The 17,879-nt window shown below is 38.4% G+C and overlaps 3 protein-coding genes across 3 annotated transcripts; all 3 read left to right on the top strand.

The window, feature by feature from the left end:
- The first annotated feature begins 1,783 nt into the window (after positions 1 to 1,783).
- On the top strand, positions 1,784 to 7,204 carry LOC147513323 (uncharacterized). Its single transcript, XM_086596357.1, has 5 exons — positions 1,784 to 2,135; positions 2,250 to 4,656; positions 5,650 to 5,710; positions 5,815 to 6,038; positions 6,863 to 7,204. Exons 1-5 carry the CDS (start codon positions 2,021 to 2,023, stop codon positions 6,918 to 6,920), a joined length of 2,865 nt encoding a protein of 954 aa, XP_086452483.1. The 5' UTR covers positions 1,784 to 2,020; the 3' UTR covers positions 6,921 to 7,204.
- Positions 7,205 to 10,884: 3,680 nt separating this feature from the next.
- On the top strand, positions 10,885 to 14,685 carry LOC147513322 (uncharacterized). Its single transcript, XM_086598902.1, has 5 exons — positions 10,885 to 10,985; positions 11,089 to 11,171; positions 11,388 to 11,529; positions 13,039 to 13,540; positions 13,840 to 14,685. Exons 1-5 carry the CDS (start codon positions 10,885 to 10,887, stop codon positions 14,683 to 14,685), a joined length of 1,674 nt encoding a protein of 557 aa, XP_086455028.1.
- Positions 14,686 to 14,707: 22 nt separating this feature from the next.
- On the top strand, positions 14,708 to 15,844 carry LOC147513321 (uncharacterized). Its single transcript, XM_086598901.1, has one exon. It carries the CDS (start codon positions 14,708 to 14,710, stop codon positions 15,842 to 15,844), a length of 1,137 nt encoding a protein of 378 aa, XP_086455027.1.
- The last annotated feature ends 2,035 nt before the right edge of the window (positions 15,845 to 17,879 follow it).

Below are 17,879 nucleotides of genomic sequence, written 5' to 3'. Positions count from 1 at the left end.
CGTATTTAAAGATTTGAAAAAACACCGATGCGTAGCACGGTAAAGATTTGAAAAAACACCGATGCGTAGCACGGTTCGCATACTCGTTAGTAACTAATGGTACCCAATTATTGTGATTAATCGATTATTCTCAAGAGTCATAATAATTGGTACGGAACTCGAGTGGGGCTGGAATTTAAAGCGAGACATCGTCGTGGACTGAGTACGCGGTGGAGAAGAGATGGCTTAATCATACAAAGTCAAAATTCATGATTTTCCAGGTTGTCGCTTTTAATATACAGCACAGTACCAGCAGTTACGTCAACATCCTCAGCAATATTTGGCTTACGTGGCATTACCCTTTCTCTTTCTCTCGTCTCTTTGAAGAAATCAAACACGACTTTTCTGCTTTTATGGTCAGTTGGTCAGAATATTTGTACTGGAACATCAAACTGACGAAAAAACCCTCTTTTGAAAGATGGAAAGCTGAGATTGGGAGTGGGCAAGGTTGTCATTTGGGTTATAAAACGTTAAAGAAGTTTGGATAATATGTGGGGCAGCAGGTGGTAGGGGTAGAGATGGGTCGTGGACTATGTCAGAGCAATAGTGGGGATACCCGACTCTCACTTTCTCTTCTTTCTAGATCCGACAAATTAAGGCTTTAACCCTTCACTCCTTTAGCAGCAAGAAAAGATGAGCCTTGAATTTCCACTTCGCCTTCCAAGTTTTAGGCCACCTTATTGGATTCTCTACTTAATTTTTCTAAGCAACACTTTAAAGGAGGAGTCGTAAATCTCAGTGAAAGAGTTCAAATCGTGAGTGTGAAGGATACATGCCACATTTTGACACCTTAGGCTAAGTCCAATGGTTTCGCACTGAACCACAATATATTAACGGGTTCGTGTTTTAGGTCCAATGGTTAATTTCCTTTCTTTTCCATTTTGCCCTTTTTCATATCTCTCTTGCTTTCCATGCCGCTATTTGTATTGGCGTGCAGTCCAAATATATTCTATTTGCTTTTTAAAGTGGTGGGTAGACCATACACTATTCTGCTAATACTAGTGTTGTATATAAGTAAATTAATAACAATAGCATTCTTTACCAAAAAAAAAAAATAACAATAGCATTGCTGGATTAGTGTTTTGACGCACTATTAAATTACAAATTTTGTCTTATTTAGTGGAATAGCGCACCATTAGACTATGTGCATTCCTGTTAATAAACTAAAACACAGACAATTTCTGCGTCTTTGGGTCTACGCTGTTAGGTTGTTAGTAAAAGATGAATACTTGAAAACAGGTTTAGATTGAAAGTTGGCATTTAGACTAATAAATTTATGAGTCACTCTAAGTAGTTCAGCAATGTTGTGAATAGTACTGGATTAAAGAAGTTCCAAGACCGGGACTCCACTTACCTAGATGAAAATATGAAATGATCACTCGTTACAGTTGCTTTTGAATGAATACTTCTCTTACAACCAAAAAGCTGGCTGTGGCCTGTGGGCTCATACAATAAACACCAAATTATTACAAAGAAGACCTTGTATGGCATTGTGATTGGCAAACCAACTTGTTGCCACAAATCCCCTCTGAGAATCCAGCAAATAACTTTTACTATTTAAAGTCATGGTCTAAAAAGCTGCTCACACAATTCTTCTCCTTTCACTTTTTATTCATACATACTAATTATCTATTTCCTCTTTACACTTTTTTCTTTACTTTTTGTTCTACCACGTTGGATTTCGTTCCCACTTATTCCCTCCAAACATATCCATTTTCTCGTGAGAATCACACACTGTTTCGAAACAGACTTTTTCCAACTGCAAAGAGAAAATGAAGCACTGACTTCTGGACAGAGAAGGCCTTTAAATAGACAAATACAGCTTCGTTTGACTTGTTTATTCTACTGACTTCTCTCATCTTCCCCAAGTAGAATGTATTTAAACTTCATTTAATGGTGTACGTGTGCTGTTTTTCTTTGAGAGTTTGTTGAGCTACAGATAGTGTTTTTAGCTTTGTTAGAAAGTTATTTTTTTGAAGTAATGGAAGAAGGGACAAAGGTTAGATTAGTTCGGTGCCCCAAGTGTGAAAATCTACTACCAGAACTTCCAAATTTAGCTGTTTATCAGTGTGGTGGATGTGGTGTTGTTCTACAAGGTATGTTTTAGTTTTAAAGTTTATATCTTTTGTTCTGTTTTATTGCTTCTTTAGCTCTGCTTGTGTAGTTTTAAGTAATTTATTGAGTTTAGATCTCGGGTTTTTGTTGTACAGCTAAAAAAAGACCAAATTCAAGTGATGGATGTTCAGAAAAATCTGATGATGAGAGGGTTAGAGTGAGTACTGGGAAGCAAGTGAGTGTCCCTCAGGAAGGGGAAGCTGTTGATGTGAGTGATGCTTTAGAGTTTTCTGATAGAGAGAGTAATGGGGTCAAATTTAGGGAAGGAAGAAGGGAAAGACCTTTGCCAAGTGGAGCAACAGCTGATTCCACCAGTAGTTCTTTATCTAGAATTGAAAACAAGGTTGTGAATGAAAACATTACAGCGACGTCGAAATATGATGGGGGAAGAAGTGTAGAGCTGGGAAATGAGGGAAGTGATAAATATAGGAGGGCCTCCAAAGATCCGGTTGATAGTTGGGATGTTGGAAATGATCATGATATGAATAAAAGTTGGAATAAATCGGTTAGGAGTAATATGAAGAAAGAAATTGGAGAATTTGATCCCCAAATGGGAGGTTCAAGTGGAACAACGAGTTCGGAGCAAGTTTCTAATTGGCGGTCTGGGGAAAGAGATGGGTATTCAGCATATCGAAGAACGCCGAGAGCTGTGGCTGAAGACGTGAGGTTTTCAAGAACTCCATATCCTGATGAAGGAACATCAAGCTACAATGGTTCTTATGGTCTTGCTCAGCAGAACCAGAACATTTCAGATGGACCTAATAAAGTCGAACATCTTGAACAAGATCGAGCGGAGCTTCTTAGAAAGCTAGATGAGCTCAAGGATCAACTGGCAAAGACTTGCGATATCTCCGACAAAACAAAAGAAAGGGTTCCACTGGACGGGAGAACAGTTCCTGTAGATCCTTATGTTGGTCGTGATACATGGTTTCCAGAAGGTTCGTCCAGACAGCATAGACCCACTATGCCGCCTTTCCAAGCTGATAAACATGCTCAAAGGCCATTATATTCCAACCATGCCCTTGAACATGTTCCATTGATGAATAGGCATGGTTTGGATATGCAGAACTTTTATTCCCCTCTAATGCATGCCCCAAATGAAGTTCCGGGATATGGCGATCCTTTTGCTCCGCAAATGATAGTTCCTAACCAACCACCCCATCAGTACCTACACCACCCATCTCATGACTATTTTCCTGCGCAGTATATGGACATGGATCCTGATCACAATGCATCATACCCAACTAATACATTCTTTCACCAGCCTGCCTGCTCTTGCTTCCAATGCTACAACAAGCATTGGCATATCCCTTCTCAAGTTCCACCAGGTGTTCTCCATAACAGAAGGTTTGTGGATGTGCCACCTAATCCCTTGTTCTACAATGTTGAGAGTCGAGGTACATTTGGTCCAAGAGGGTATAATCCTAGAGATAGTACTCCAGTTCCAACACGTTCTCATGAACCACAGCCCCTTTCAAGAAGGCAAAGGGACCTTGATACAGAACCTAAGGGTCTTGGTCAGAGTCGTCCAAGAAGGGTGGCACTAGCAAAGAGGAGTGGACGCCGTTGTTGTCCAATAGCAGGTGGTGCACCATTTATTACTTGCCACAATTGCTTTGAATTGCTTCCACTGCCGAGGAAGCTTTTGCACATGGAGAAGAATCAGAGGAAACTGCGATGTGGGAACTGCTCTACTATAATCACATTTTTGTTTGAGAGCAAGAGGGTTATTGTTTCCAGTCCTTCTCAAACCAATGTAGTTCCTTCTCTGGTCAATGAACGTTCTGTTCCTATAGAAAAAGGTCTTTTACAACCTGATGGTCAAGAAAATCGGCGCGAGAGCACTTATTCCAGTGATTTCGACAACTCTGGGTATAACTTTCAGTTGACAGATACTGAACCTGGTTCTACTTCGATGGATCGGAGACTGCACTTAAGCGAGTCTGAGAAGCTGCAAGGTCTTGTTTCTTCAAGTTACACCACCTCTGACGATGAGGAAAGTCCTGGCAATGTGATTGCTCGAAGAGAGGTCTCCAGTTCTGCAGAGTTGCGTCTAAAAGCTAGCGGGACGCCTCCAGTTCCTGGTTCGCCTCTTCGTGAGTATACGTCTTCAAACCAGGTTGTGAACAAGTTTGAAAAGGGTAATAGGAGCAAACGTACACACCAAGAAGAGGTGTTCCTGACTAAGGCTACTTCTAGACAGAATTCTGTTAAAGATGCATCAATGGCGACTGAGATGGATGTTTCATTCAATGAGTATTCAAATGCCACGATGTCTCAGGACTCTGGGGAGGTGTCCAAAGAAGATCATCCAAGGGTCAGTAAGGGCGGTGAATCATTTTTTGTTGGCCTCATCAAGAAGAGCCTTAAAGACTTCTCGAAATCTAACGAAACAGGGGAGAATGAGAAATGTAATTTTTTGGTTAACGGGCAACATATATCTGGAAAGCTGGTTAAGAAAGCTGAGAAGTACGCTGGGCGCATCCATCCTGGACAATACTGGTAAGCAATCATCTCGAGCGACACACCATAGTCATTTTCTTGATCAGTACTTACACAAATTAATTTATTCCCATAAGCTTGCATACCATCGCTTTTTTAATTTTTTCCCCCTGGTTGCCTACATATGGTTGGTACTGTCTTGCACCTAAGAAAATCTACAAATACACGTTAAATACTCACACCATTGAGAATGTCCGGATACGGAAAAAAAGTTTTCGTCAAATACTGCTAACTCCTACTTGCCTTGCAATAGGTAATCACAAAGAGGACATAGAGGAAAGAAGCACCTTCGTAATACCTGGTCAGCCCATGCCAGAGAAGCACCAAATGGCATGGGAGGATCAAGAATGCATGAGATTTGAGAAAGTGAGACTAATTCATCTGTTGAGTAACACAAAGGGGAAAATCCTATTATTACATTTGGCATTTTATTAGAGTGGAAAAAAAGACACTTAAGTTTTCTCATGTGATTTAATAATATCCTTCATCTTTTCTCTTCTTTTCATGAAATAACTCTCAGATGAAATAGTGACCTCTATGGCTTTAATGAAATCTGCACAAAAGTATACGATCAAACAAAATCTTGATGGTGAGCCTATGGTAATGGAAATAGATCGGATATTTATGGAGAGTTGTCAAAATACAGATTCTAATTACATATGCATAAAATTTTAAATATTTCTCATAAGTGAATGACTATCGGGTAGAACACAAGCCATTTAGTTTTCCACTTTCCTAATTGAATACTATAACACCACTTAACCTCATCTCATTTGTGTTATGAGTGAAAAACTGAAAATACGTTGGGGGGCTACTTCTAAGAAGTCTAGACCTAAAATCCACTTTGATATGATCTTAAAATAACATGTGAATTCACAATTATAATTCTAGCAGATTTGCTCTCCAGGGTCATCATTTATGTAGGAACTTATTCATGTTCTTTGTCTACCTACTTTATGTAGGAACTTATTCATGTTCTTTGTCTACCTACAGGTATGATTATAGAGCTGGATTCTGGGGTTTGATGGGCCAACCTTGTCTTGGGATAATTCCCGTGAGTTCAATTATGTTAGAAAAGTTGCTACTAAGTTATCTTGAGGATGTTGTTTACTTGGAACATCTATGCTGATTTTATTTTATTTTAATTTTTTCTTGCAGCCATTTATTGAAGAATTCAACTATCCTATGCCCGAAAATTGTGCTGGTGGGAATACTGGCGTTTTTGTAAACGGGAGAGAGCTTCATCAGAAAGATCTAGATTTACTTGCCAACAGGGGACTCCCAACAGCCCCAGATAGATGCTATCTTGTTGAGATTTCCGGCAGGGTTTTAGATGAGGAATCAGGCGAAGAACTGGATAACCTTGGAAAACTTGCTCCAACGTAAGTTCCATCCTTCTCTAAGTTTAATTTTTTTTTTCTTTTGAGTCTGTATATATTTGAGTTTTCTTAGTGTTAAACAAGATAAGTCGTGTCCTATATCATAAATAATATTTTATGTTCTCTCTTGAGTTTGTTGGTTACTTTTAATGGTTAAGTTCTAAACGGGGCAGATGTTACCATTTCAAAAATCATTAACCTCCTACAGTGAGACATCTAGTAAATAAAACCCTTTAAGGCTAAGACATGGTGAAGACTGAAGAGACCATTCTTTCTGCACCCTCACAAAACATGTATCAATACAGAGGAATTGGGTGCAATTCGGAGTGTTGTCCTCCGTGGTATCTCATGCTGAAACGCCCCCCCAATTTATTTCTTCTACTTTTCATCCGCACAATCATTTGATACTTTCTACACCATTTAGTTTTTGAGAAAGAAATTATTTCAAACTGAAATAATGAGCCATTTGGTACTGGATTTTGTCTTGCCGTATGACCATGTGAGAATTATTTGTCCCACCCAACTCGCTCCGATCCAGGTATGCTACCATTCAAGAATAGTCTTAGGACAGCCACAGTGTCTTTCTGTCTTTTTCTATGAATACGAGGCTTCCAGATGTTTTCTGATGTCGTCTTAGGTGAAGTACTGAAATATCAAATGTCCGGTTGATGTGTTGGGAAACCTGACAATTTAGTTCACGAGCAATAACATGCATGTATATGTATATTCTTATTATTGTTTTGACATGCCATCATTAGCATAAGAAATTAATTCTTCCTTTTTGGAAGCTTTTAATCTTGAATTTACTTTCTTTTATCCTTTAACAGAGTGGAGAAATTAAAACGTGGGTTTGGCATGCGGTTGCCAAGAGCAGCAGCTGCATAAGGGGTTTACCTTGTTCGGTTCACGCCATGGAGAACATGGAACTCATCCAACTCTGGCAGTTCTTAATAGTATCCTGAATTTCACTGCTTTGGTTTTCCATGGGTATGTTCAAAGGGCATACCAGTCTTCTGCCATGTCAATTTGTTTTTCAATCTTGTTTTTTATTTGTTGCGAGAAAATTTGTTGTTATGCTGCCAATAGTGAAAAACAAGTGTGTACTTCAGAATTCGTTGTACTTAGCATCTTTCGGTACCTCTGTAATTTACTGTAATTTTATGTTGCAATTTCATCAGTAAGCAGTCAGGGATAGCTCAGTGTATTCCCGATCTGGGAGCAATTACCTCTCAGTGGTCAGTACTTCAAACATAAACATGCTATTTCAAATACCCAGTATGCTATTGAGCATAATGATTATTCTACAAATGACCCAAGATTGGATAGTGGATTCAAACATTCAAGCTAAAATTGTCTGACAGGGCAGGCTCCAGAATACCTCGCCCAACTTATGTGGATAATCTGTATATTAAGGCCCAAAATATCACTGAGATTTCTGAGATATTACTGATAAATCTTGTTTTTTTGGTTACACGAGATGAAAATATTTGATATATTTCAACTGAATATTGAATTTTGTTTTTGTTGATATCTACTATCACCTCTCTCTATATTAAAGCAGAGTCCAACTGAGGTGGCAATCACAATCCTAGGTGGCGCGTTCTTAAGAGAGGGGTATGCCACGTACACTCATCTCTCCACTAAAACTCTGTAGACAAATTCTATTAAATATATTAGAACAAATTCTATTAGCAATCGAATCCGTATGACAAATAGATAACAAATTCTATTAGCAATCGAATTGTACTGGTCATCTTCTATATATTAACAATAATTTTTCCTACTCATCATCTTACTCATCTTCTGTTCATCTTCATCTTCAACGTTCTTCCTGCTGATTCATTGAAAGGTTCACTTTTTTTTCTCTTTTTCTCTTTTCCTCATTATCTATTTATTCTATACAGTAATTAGTTTTTATTATACTATACTGCCTACCTTGAAGTAATATAACCCGTTGAAAAATACCAAACTATGGATACGATAGGAGAAACACAATTGAGGACAGGAAGATTGGTGTTGAGTTTTTTTTTAGAGACATGGTGCCTGTATAGCATGCATCTTCAAGGTTCCAATTTAATGGGGAACACAATTAGTCGCTAAGAAAGAGGACTTGCAGAATCTATCCCCCTAATCAATTTCATACATATTCTGTCTGTGCTTTGCAATGACAACCGATCACTCAGAATAGGTTAGACCAACCCGTAGTAAAGCCATCAAAACAAAACAACAAAACAAAGCTTGCTGATGGAACCTCTTGCACCAACAAAAAAGAAACCCGTCTCCGATTTCTTTGTCACATGGTGCCTGTATAGCATGCATCTTCAAGGTTCCAATTTAATGGGGAACACAATTAGTCGCTGAGAACCCGTAGTAAAGCCATCAAAACAAAACAACAAAACAAAGCTTGCTGATGGAACCTCTTGCACCAACAAAAAAGAAACCCGTCTTCGATTTCTTTGTCACTAATAAGAGGATAGTTAAGTTCTTTAAAGAGAATCTATAAGAAGATAGTTAGGAAACAGAACAAACAAATCATACCTGAGAACTGAGATGAATGCGAAATAGATCAAAATACACGGTCAAAGCAGATAAAGTAAACGTCATACTTCATCGAACTACAAATAAATCTGTTTCTGAGTTCAGTCACCCATTAACGGTCTGCCCGTCTCCGATTTCTTTGTCACCCATGAACCATCTACATACAGATGCATAACATGAAACCCCAAAATTCATAATCGTAATAAAAATTCATCCTCGCGTTTCTCGGCCCTAAGACCTTCAGCTTCAGTTTGATATTTCTCTAATGTAAGAAAAAACGTTTTTAAAGAAGAGAAATTGATCCACAATACTTCCCATAGCCTCAGAAGGTCGCATATATTTGGCCAGAAAAATAATCAGAACTCAGAAGCACATTGATTGTTTCTGAAGGCAGACAACAAATGCGCACACTTGCGCATGCACACTCCCAAACACACACGAGACCTGCACCTTAACACAAGCTAGACTTGGACTCATATAAGTGCTATACATGACCCAGATGCAATGTCGACACAAGGCCTCATTCGACGAAAATTAAGAGTGTTGCCTTGATGGCCAGCCTTGACTGAAGTTCTCAATTCAATAAGCGTAACCTGTGCGACTGGCAATGTTGTTGATCAATGTGTGCCATTAGTGGCCATGTGGTAGACCCATTGTCATTCCCAAGTCTACGAGGCTTCCAATATTGATGTGTTGGCCACACAATGACCAAACTGAATATGTGGACAAACATCATAAACAAGGCGTAGTGCTTATTCCTTTTCCTCCTAAGCAACAACCATAATATTCATTGTTGAAACTATAACTCCAACTGCCCCCAGAGACTGAACAAGTTGAAATGAACCCAGCAATTCCATCGTTGTGAAATAAATCTGTTTCTGAGTTCAGTCACCCCTACCCAAGACCTACTGCAAAAAGCTTTTCTGACAAGAATGCTCATGAAACCCCAAAATTCATAATCGTAATAAAAATTCATCCTCGCTTCCCATAGCCTCAGAAGGTCGCATATATTTGGCCAGAAAAATAATCAGAACTCAGAAGCACATTGATTGTTTCTGAAGGCAGACAACAAATGCGCACACTTGCGCATGCACACTCCCAAACACACACGAGACCTGCACCTTAACACAAGCTAGACTTGGACTCATGTAAGTGCTATACATGACCCAGATGCAATGTCGACACAAGGCCTCATTCAACGAAAATTAAGAGTGTTGCCTTGATGGCCAGCCTTGACTGAAGTTCTCAATTCAATAAGCGTAACCTGTGCGACTGGCAAGGTTGTTGATCAATGTGTGCCATTAGTGGCCATGTGGTAGACCCATTGTCATTCCCAAGTCTACGAGGCTTCCAATATTGATGTGTTGGCCACACAATGACCAAACTGAATATGTGGACAAACATCATAAACAAGGCGTAGTGCTTATTCCTTTTCCTCCTAAGCAACAACCATAATATTCATTGTTGAAACTATAACTCCAACTTCCCCCAGAGACTGAACAAGTTGAAATGAACCCAGCAATTCCATCGTTGTGACCTTTGCCTACAAGAACAAGTATCGGAATTTGGCAAGTATGTTATCTCGATCAAATAGAGCAGTGTGTAATGCAGAAGCCTCATGTTTTTTTATTACTCTACTTATGTTTCTGTTTTGCTGCAAGTAAAGGTTATGTTGCAGACCTTACCACATTCATAGTAGCACAAGGAGCCAGCCATCCTGCAGAAAGCATGCTATATTAGTTTGTATATATTTATTTTATTGACTAATATATTTTCCGGTGTAGAACTAAATGGATGTCTCCAAAAAACTGAAGGCAAAACAAGCACGCATAGAAAGAATGTTTAAGTTGAGAGCAAAGGGAAACCATACACACAGAAGAAGAATGCATAACACACCAAGACAAAACTCACCTGCCGGTCTAGCATTTGGTAATTCTTATCACATTCATTTATCTCAACAGCACAAGCACAAACACATGAACTAATATATCTTTATCTCAACAGCACAAGCACATGGATACTTCGCTTCATATCCATTATCATTTCAATACAATAGCAACGTGCAATCATCCCCTGTGATTTCACATTCACAATACCAGTACTTTCCTTATGTTCAACATTCAACAACACAAGCACATGGATTCTTTCATTCGTATCCATTATCTTTTCAATACAATAGCAATGTGCAATCATCACCTATGATTTCACATTCACAATACCAGTACTTTCCTTATGTTCAACATTCACCAGGTAAAAAGAAATCATATTTATATATATTTACATATGTTTATGAGAAGTTACTTACATCATTATGTGTGCAGCAATTGGATATAATGTCCACCCGTCACATCCAATCTCACGATCACTATTCCAAAGAGACTCAATATGCAAATCTTCCTCAATATCAATCAGGTACAATATTGAAAATATGATAATATATTTATGAAATAAAACTTTTAGGATTCTTACTTTTCTCTTCTATATGTTTAGATATTGGCTCTTGCAATACACAAAGGTCACAAGAGGTTTCGACTGTATACACAAATGCCACAACCTTGGCAAGCGATGATCATATGGAAATTGATTATGATACAATTGGTAATACCTTATTAATGCATTTCTTAGTGTATATCACAAAATCATTTGTTAACACCTTATTAATGCTACTGAGACGATGACATTTTAGCGGGGCGAGATGTTTACTTTAATCAACGAACAATCAAGACAAAGTTGTCACCAATAGTAAGTTCTAATTGTATTATTGTTTTGCTAAATTAATTTATATTATTAACATGTATGTATTTTCATTTGCAGGAAAATTCTCTACACCGGGAATTTCGGAGGACCTTCAAGTGTCCGCTCTCACCGTGGTGCTATACTTTGGTATGAGGAGAGGAACACAAAATATAAGAGACCCAAGAATCCAAAGTTTACCATCATTTGCCAACAAGGGAAGGTAAAATTGCCATTACTAAGAGAACCTCCGAAGTTTTCTAAAGCAGCTCATGGACTACAATGGGGACCTAGATCAAGAAAATTCAGAGAAAACATACGGTCATACAATACGATGTTTTGCTATGACGCGTCTATGGGCGGAAAAATAGACAAGGATATAAACAAAAAGGTCGTGGACCTTATGTTTTCAAATTGACCGACAGAATCATCATAAAATAGGTTCTTTATCGCCAATGCCGGGCCGAAGCCAAGATTTGCTCAATTATATATACATGACACGAAAACGGTTCAAAACCGAAAGTGGATTTTTGAAAAGAAAAGAAAAGAAGATCCAAAAACATAGATAAAGAAATTGTCGACGGATTGATAAAAATGTTCAATGTTGAGAATAATCTAATAAAATCTTTTCGAACAGCAAGAGAAAGATTTCAAGAGTCTGATTTGATCCACGCTAAGCTTGAGAATCATTGGAACGCTAAACAAGGATGCAAGGCAAAGACAACATACCGAGGAGGCGCCAGGTTCTTTGGATTAATTGTTGGAGACGGACATGAAAATAATAATGGTAGAGACGAATTGTCGAAAAAGATCGAAGGCTTAAAAAGGATGAATGAGTTACAACCAAGCTTTATGGCTATGCAATATCCTATTCTTTTTCCATTTGGAGAAGACGGTTTCCATTTGCAGATTTTAAAAATAATGTACGCGGGAAGTAAGTCGACAAAACGCAATACAAGAAGCATTAGAGAATTCTATGCTTACAGGCTTCAACATAGAAAAAAAATGAAGGACAAACACCGATGAGAGGTGGACGCCTTTTGAGCCAGCTTAGTAGTTGATGCGTAAACAAGCGTGGTGGAGCTCCGCCTCACGCTGGATAACGTGATAACCGTAAAAAGATCGATCGAGAATTGTACCAAAGGTCTCCAAGATGCAGTTGTTGTCGGGGACACAACACCAGCTTCAGTTGGAAAAAGATTAGTTCTACCTTCTTCATTTACAGGAGGTCCAAGATATATGGTTCAAAGCTATCAAGACGCAATTGCTATTTGTAGATATGCAGGATCACCAGATCTTTTCATCACATTTACCTGTAATTCTAAATGGCCAGAGATAGAAGAATTCACCACCTTAGTGGGGCTAAAACCACAAGATGACCCATTAATTGTAGCTCGGGCATTTAAGATCAAGCTAGATCAACTCATGGACGATTTATGTCGAGGTCAACACTTCGGAAAGGTTATGGCAGGTATTTTCTAGATGTCTCTCCTTCTGTCTCACTGACGAATCTAATTTATTGAATTTTAGTTGAACTTCCTAATTAACTATATATTAATTAATATTAACATCAGCCAAAGTGGCTAATTATTTATTTTCATTTGGACTTTGAATTTCGAACTTTAGCCTCTAAGTCAATAGAGACTTTTGTTTCTCTCCTTTATTACCTTTTGTGTATTTAATCTAACTCGATTTCCTTTTGCAGCTGTTTACACAATTGAATTTCAAAAAGGGGACTACCACATGCTCATATATTGTTGTTCCTCCATGACAAACTAAAAACTCCATCAGACATCCAAAAAATCATCTCTGCCGAGCTGCCCGATGAAGTCGATGATCCATTGGGATTTCAAGCCGTAGTCCAATACATGATACACGGTCCATGTGGCACAAAAAATGAAAAATCTCCTTGCATGGATGAAAATAAATGCACTAGAAAATTCCCAAAGAGATTTTGCAACGAAACAACCATAGATGAAAAAGGATTTGCTGCTTACATGAGAAGAAATGATTCCAAATTCGCTATTACAAAGAAAGGGAAAAAAGTAGATAACAGTTGGGTTGTTCCGTACAACAGAGATTTGATTGTCAAATACCAAGCACACATAAATGTCGAATTCTGCAACCAAGGAAGGTCTGTTAAGTATTTGTTCAAATATGTGCACAAAGGTGGTGACAGAGCAACATTTGTTATTGAGGAGAACATCCAAGATGGCAAATCAAATGGAGAACAGGTCATACGTGAAGTTGACGAGATCAAACAATATCAAGACTGTCGTTATCTATCAGCACATGAGGCAGCTTGGAGAATTCTCGGTTTTCACATTCAATATCGAAACCCGGCAGTCGAACGTCTTTCATTCCACTTGGAAAACCAACAGCCTATCATATACCAGGACAGTGATTATATACCTATGTGGCAAATAGGACTGGAGTGCACGACACTCAATTCACCGATTGGATGAAGACGAATGTGGAGAACGAAGATACAAGGCAATTGACATATGCTGAATTTCCTACAAAATGGGCCTAGGATGCAAACAATGACAAGAAATGGACAAGAAGGAAATCAGGAAGAACTATAGGCAGGATATACTATACCCCACCGACAACAGGTGAACGGTTTTATCTTCGTCTACTTCTTAACACGGTGAAAGGTCCAAGGAACTTTAAAGAGATAAGAACAGTAAATGGAAAAGTGCATCCGACCTACAAGTCAGCGTGCCTTGCACTAGGACTGTTGGAAGACGATGGTGAATGGCATGAAGCAATCAAAGAAGCAGCAATTTCAGCATTACCAAAAACATTGAGGCAAATGTTCGTCACTCTTTTGATGTACTGCGAGATAACCGATCCTTTGGAACTATGGAACAGAAATTGGAAATTATTTTCTGAGGATATTCTCTTCGACGAAAGAAACAGACTCAAAAACGATGAACTGACACTCACTGATGAGGAAATTCAAAATCGTGCACTTTGCAAGATTGAGAGATTATTAAACAAGTACAATAAAAAACTCAAAGACTTTTCAGAAAAACTAATTCCCGACATGTCGAAAGAGTCTGATGTTAGTAAAGGTAACAGATTGCTTCAAGAAGAGTTGTGCTACGATAGGGTAGCCCTCGACAAAGAGTTCTCCGAGCATCACAAACAGCTAAACAGTGATCAAATGAGAGTTTTTGACGCAGTTATCAATGCGGTGGAGAAAAAAACAGGAGGCCTATTTTTTGTGTATGGCAGCGGAGGAACTGGTAAAACATTCCTTTGGAACACGATCCTAGCGAGATTGAGATCACAGGGGAAAATTGTGTTGGCAGTAGCTTCTTCAGGTATAGCATCTCTATTAATGCCTGGAGGAAGAACTGCGCACATTCCGTGATTGAAAATTCCTATAGACATTGATGAATACTCATGTTGCAACATTGGCCAAGGCAGCCATTTGGTCAACTCATATCTTGGCGGATCTTATTGTATGGGATGAGGCACCAATGAATCATAAAGATGCTTTTGAAGCAGTGGACAAAACCTTGAGAGATTTGATGCGATTTAAAAATCCACAATCCAATATAAAAGTCTTTGGAGGAAAAACAGTACTCTTGGGAGGAGATTTCAGACAAACTCTACCCGTTATCGCAAAAGGAAAAAGAGAACAAGTGGTCTGTGCTTCACTAACCAGATCTCATTTGTGGGACCAATGCAAGGTTTATCTACTGACAAAAAATATGCGACTTAGAGACGAAAACCTTGATGCAGAAATGGTTGAGTCCATATCCAAATTCAGCAAGTGGGTCCTCGATTTAGGTGAAGGAAAGTTGCCTACAATTGCTCTTAATAGTAACAAAGAGCCAACTTGGATAAAAATCCCAGACGATCTTCTCATTCCGCCTGGAGAGAACGGCATTAAAGAAATTGTGTCTAGCATCTACCCTGACATTGAAAACAACTATACAAAGCTGGAATACTTAAGAGACAGATGCATTTTGACACCAAGAAATGATTGTGTCGACGAAGTTAACTCATTCGTCCTTTCGACATTGGAAGGAGACTCTAAAAAATACCTGAGTGCTGACTCAATAAGCCCAATGTGTGGAAATATTCAAAATCAAGATATTTTGTATCCGACAGAGTTCCTAAATACGATAGAGTTGTCTGGGATTCCAAATCATGAACTCGAGCTGAAGCGTGGCGTACCCATTATGCTCCTCAGAAACACAAACCCGAGTATGGGCATGTGCAATGGCACAAGGCTAATCATCACAAAACTAGGAGAAAGGGTTATCGAGGCACAAATTATAACAGGAAGGAATATCGGAAAAAGAGTTCCCATCCATCGTATCATCATGTCTTCAAACGAATCAAAATGGCCTTTCATTCTAAGACGACGACAATTTCCTATAAAAATTTGCTTTGCGATGACAATCAACAAGAGCCAGGGTCAAACTCTAAAACATGTTGGAATCTACCTTCCTACACCCGTTTTCAGCCATGGACAACTCATGTTCTTGTTGTTTCCCGTACCCACGTCACGAAAGGATTAAAGATATTGATAGACAACAAAGAAAATAAACCATACGGTCATACAGAGAACATTGTTTACCATGAGGTTTTCAACAATCTACCAACAGGTATGTCAACTAGACATGATCCGAACACATCATCTCTTAATCTATGAATATATATTTAATACCATTAACCAAATGTTATTATCAAACTTTTCAGAATAAATTTCACAGCGGCTACAAATGCAAATTGAAGAACAGCAAGCAACATAGCTCAATCAGATGGTAAGATTATCAAACACAAATGTATTACAACCAATTGCACTCGCATACATATTTTTGTTTTATTTTTATATCTAACTAAATTCTAATACATTCTTTCTATTGTGCACACAGGAGATAATAATGTTAAAGCTGAAGGCATTGGAAGACATATATTATCATGATTATTTTTTTAATCAATTTTAAACATTATGTATTTTCTATTTCTATTACTGACTTATACATAATAAATTAAGTTGATTACCTTAGTAGACCCTTGAACCTTGATCTTCAATAGAGGATCCAAAAAGATAACTTCTAAGTAGGATCGGAGGGAATAGTTCAAAGGGACCTATAAGAAAAAAAGGAAAAACTGAAATAACAAATACTAATTGCAAAAGTAATAACTAAAAAAAAAAAAAAATCAACCCATATAAACTAAAACCAAGAGAGTAAGATAATAAACTATCTCATGTATAATAAGTTGATTTGCAACTTAAAAAGAAAACTACAAAACCTTCTTCCTACGAAAATGTTTCGGACTTCAAATAGAATGTGATAATTACCAACCTTCTCGGCGATCCGACCGGACGATCCCGATCCTTCTAGACCCGAATAAAAATGTCACCTTCGTGCAAAGTATCCTTTCCATACCGCCAAATCCAAAATAGAATCCGACCCCCATTCATCCAAATTCCATATGTATATTTGTGTCCCAACCCCTCTAAGAGTAATAGTGTCGCAATGAATTACTCATCAAAAAGTTAAAATTCCTTTATAATTCTCAGATTATATTTAGCTGAGGCTGGTGTATGAACGCTTAAGTCAAATTCCATCGTAAGGCCCTGCGTAGCATAGCTTACAATTGGAATTTCCAGAATCTGCAGTCATATCAAATAAAGCAAAACAAGGAAAACAAACATAAGAAACTGGCGATAACTTACATCTTTGCCTTCATTTAATGATTGTGACAGGAAACCTATAGATCTCAATTTGGCAGTCTGGCTAAGAACAATGGCATCCCTTCCGATTTTCATGGATCAAGTTCGATAATCACAATCAGAATGTGCATATCATGGAGATGAGATTCACTTTCATGAGTCAACGTTAGCTTCAATATTACAAGATTAATCAGAAATTCATAATATTGATATATCTTAACGACACATTAGATTGTCTGTGGTGCGGCTATTCAAAGGCCTCTTTCTGTATATTTGGCTTCACCAAACGAATTTGGACTGCCTCCCTTCTTAAATGAAGGAAATGCCTACATGAGATAACCTCATCTTTTCTACGTTCTTCTTGATATCTATGGCGCTCATTGCAGGTCATAAAGGGACATGCAACTGTACACAGATGTAAGGCTGACATTGACTTCCTGGAAGAGGAGTATCCGGCCTACCCTACTACTATCAATGATGTCGGCTAACAAGGTGATGGCAGGCGAGGATTTTGGTTTCTATCAAGAAGTTATTCCTGATGTAGTGGAACAGTAACGAACATAATTCCGCAGTCTGCTGAACCTTGGGGCACTTTGAGAAGTCTTACCACAGATGGTCTGCACTTACTCCAGAGGAGACTGAAAGAGGTAAGCAAGATCCAGAATACCTGGGATCTTTCTCTGTTTGTATATCTTTTATGGGTGGTGAAAGGCACCAAAGTTACCGTTAAATACATAAGTCGGAGAACATCATACTTAGAACAAGTGCTATATGCTATAGCACTTTCTGTATATTTGGCTTCACCAACCGAATTTGGACTGCCTCCCTTCTTAAATGAAGGAAATGCCTACATGAGATAACCTCATCTTTTC

This window comes from Coptis chinensis, chromosome 3 (assembly GCF_015680905.1).
Source record: "Coptis chinensis isolate HL-2020 chromosome 3, ASM1568090v1, whole genome shotgun sequence".
Taxonomy (NCBI): Eukaryota; Viridiplantae; Streptophyta; class Magnoliopsida; order Ranunculales; family Ranunculaceae; genus Coptis; species Coptis chinensis.
The sequence above is the reverse complement of the archived record's forward strand: the minus strand, read 5'-3'. Positions and strand labels throughout refer to the sequence as shown.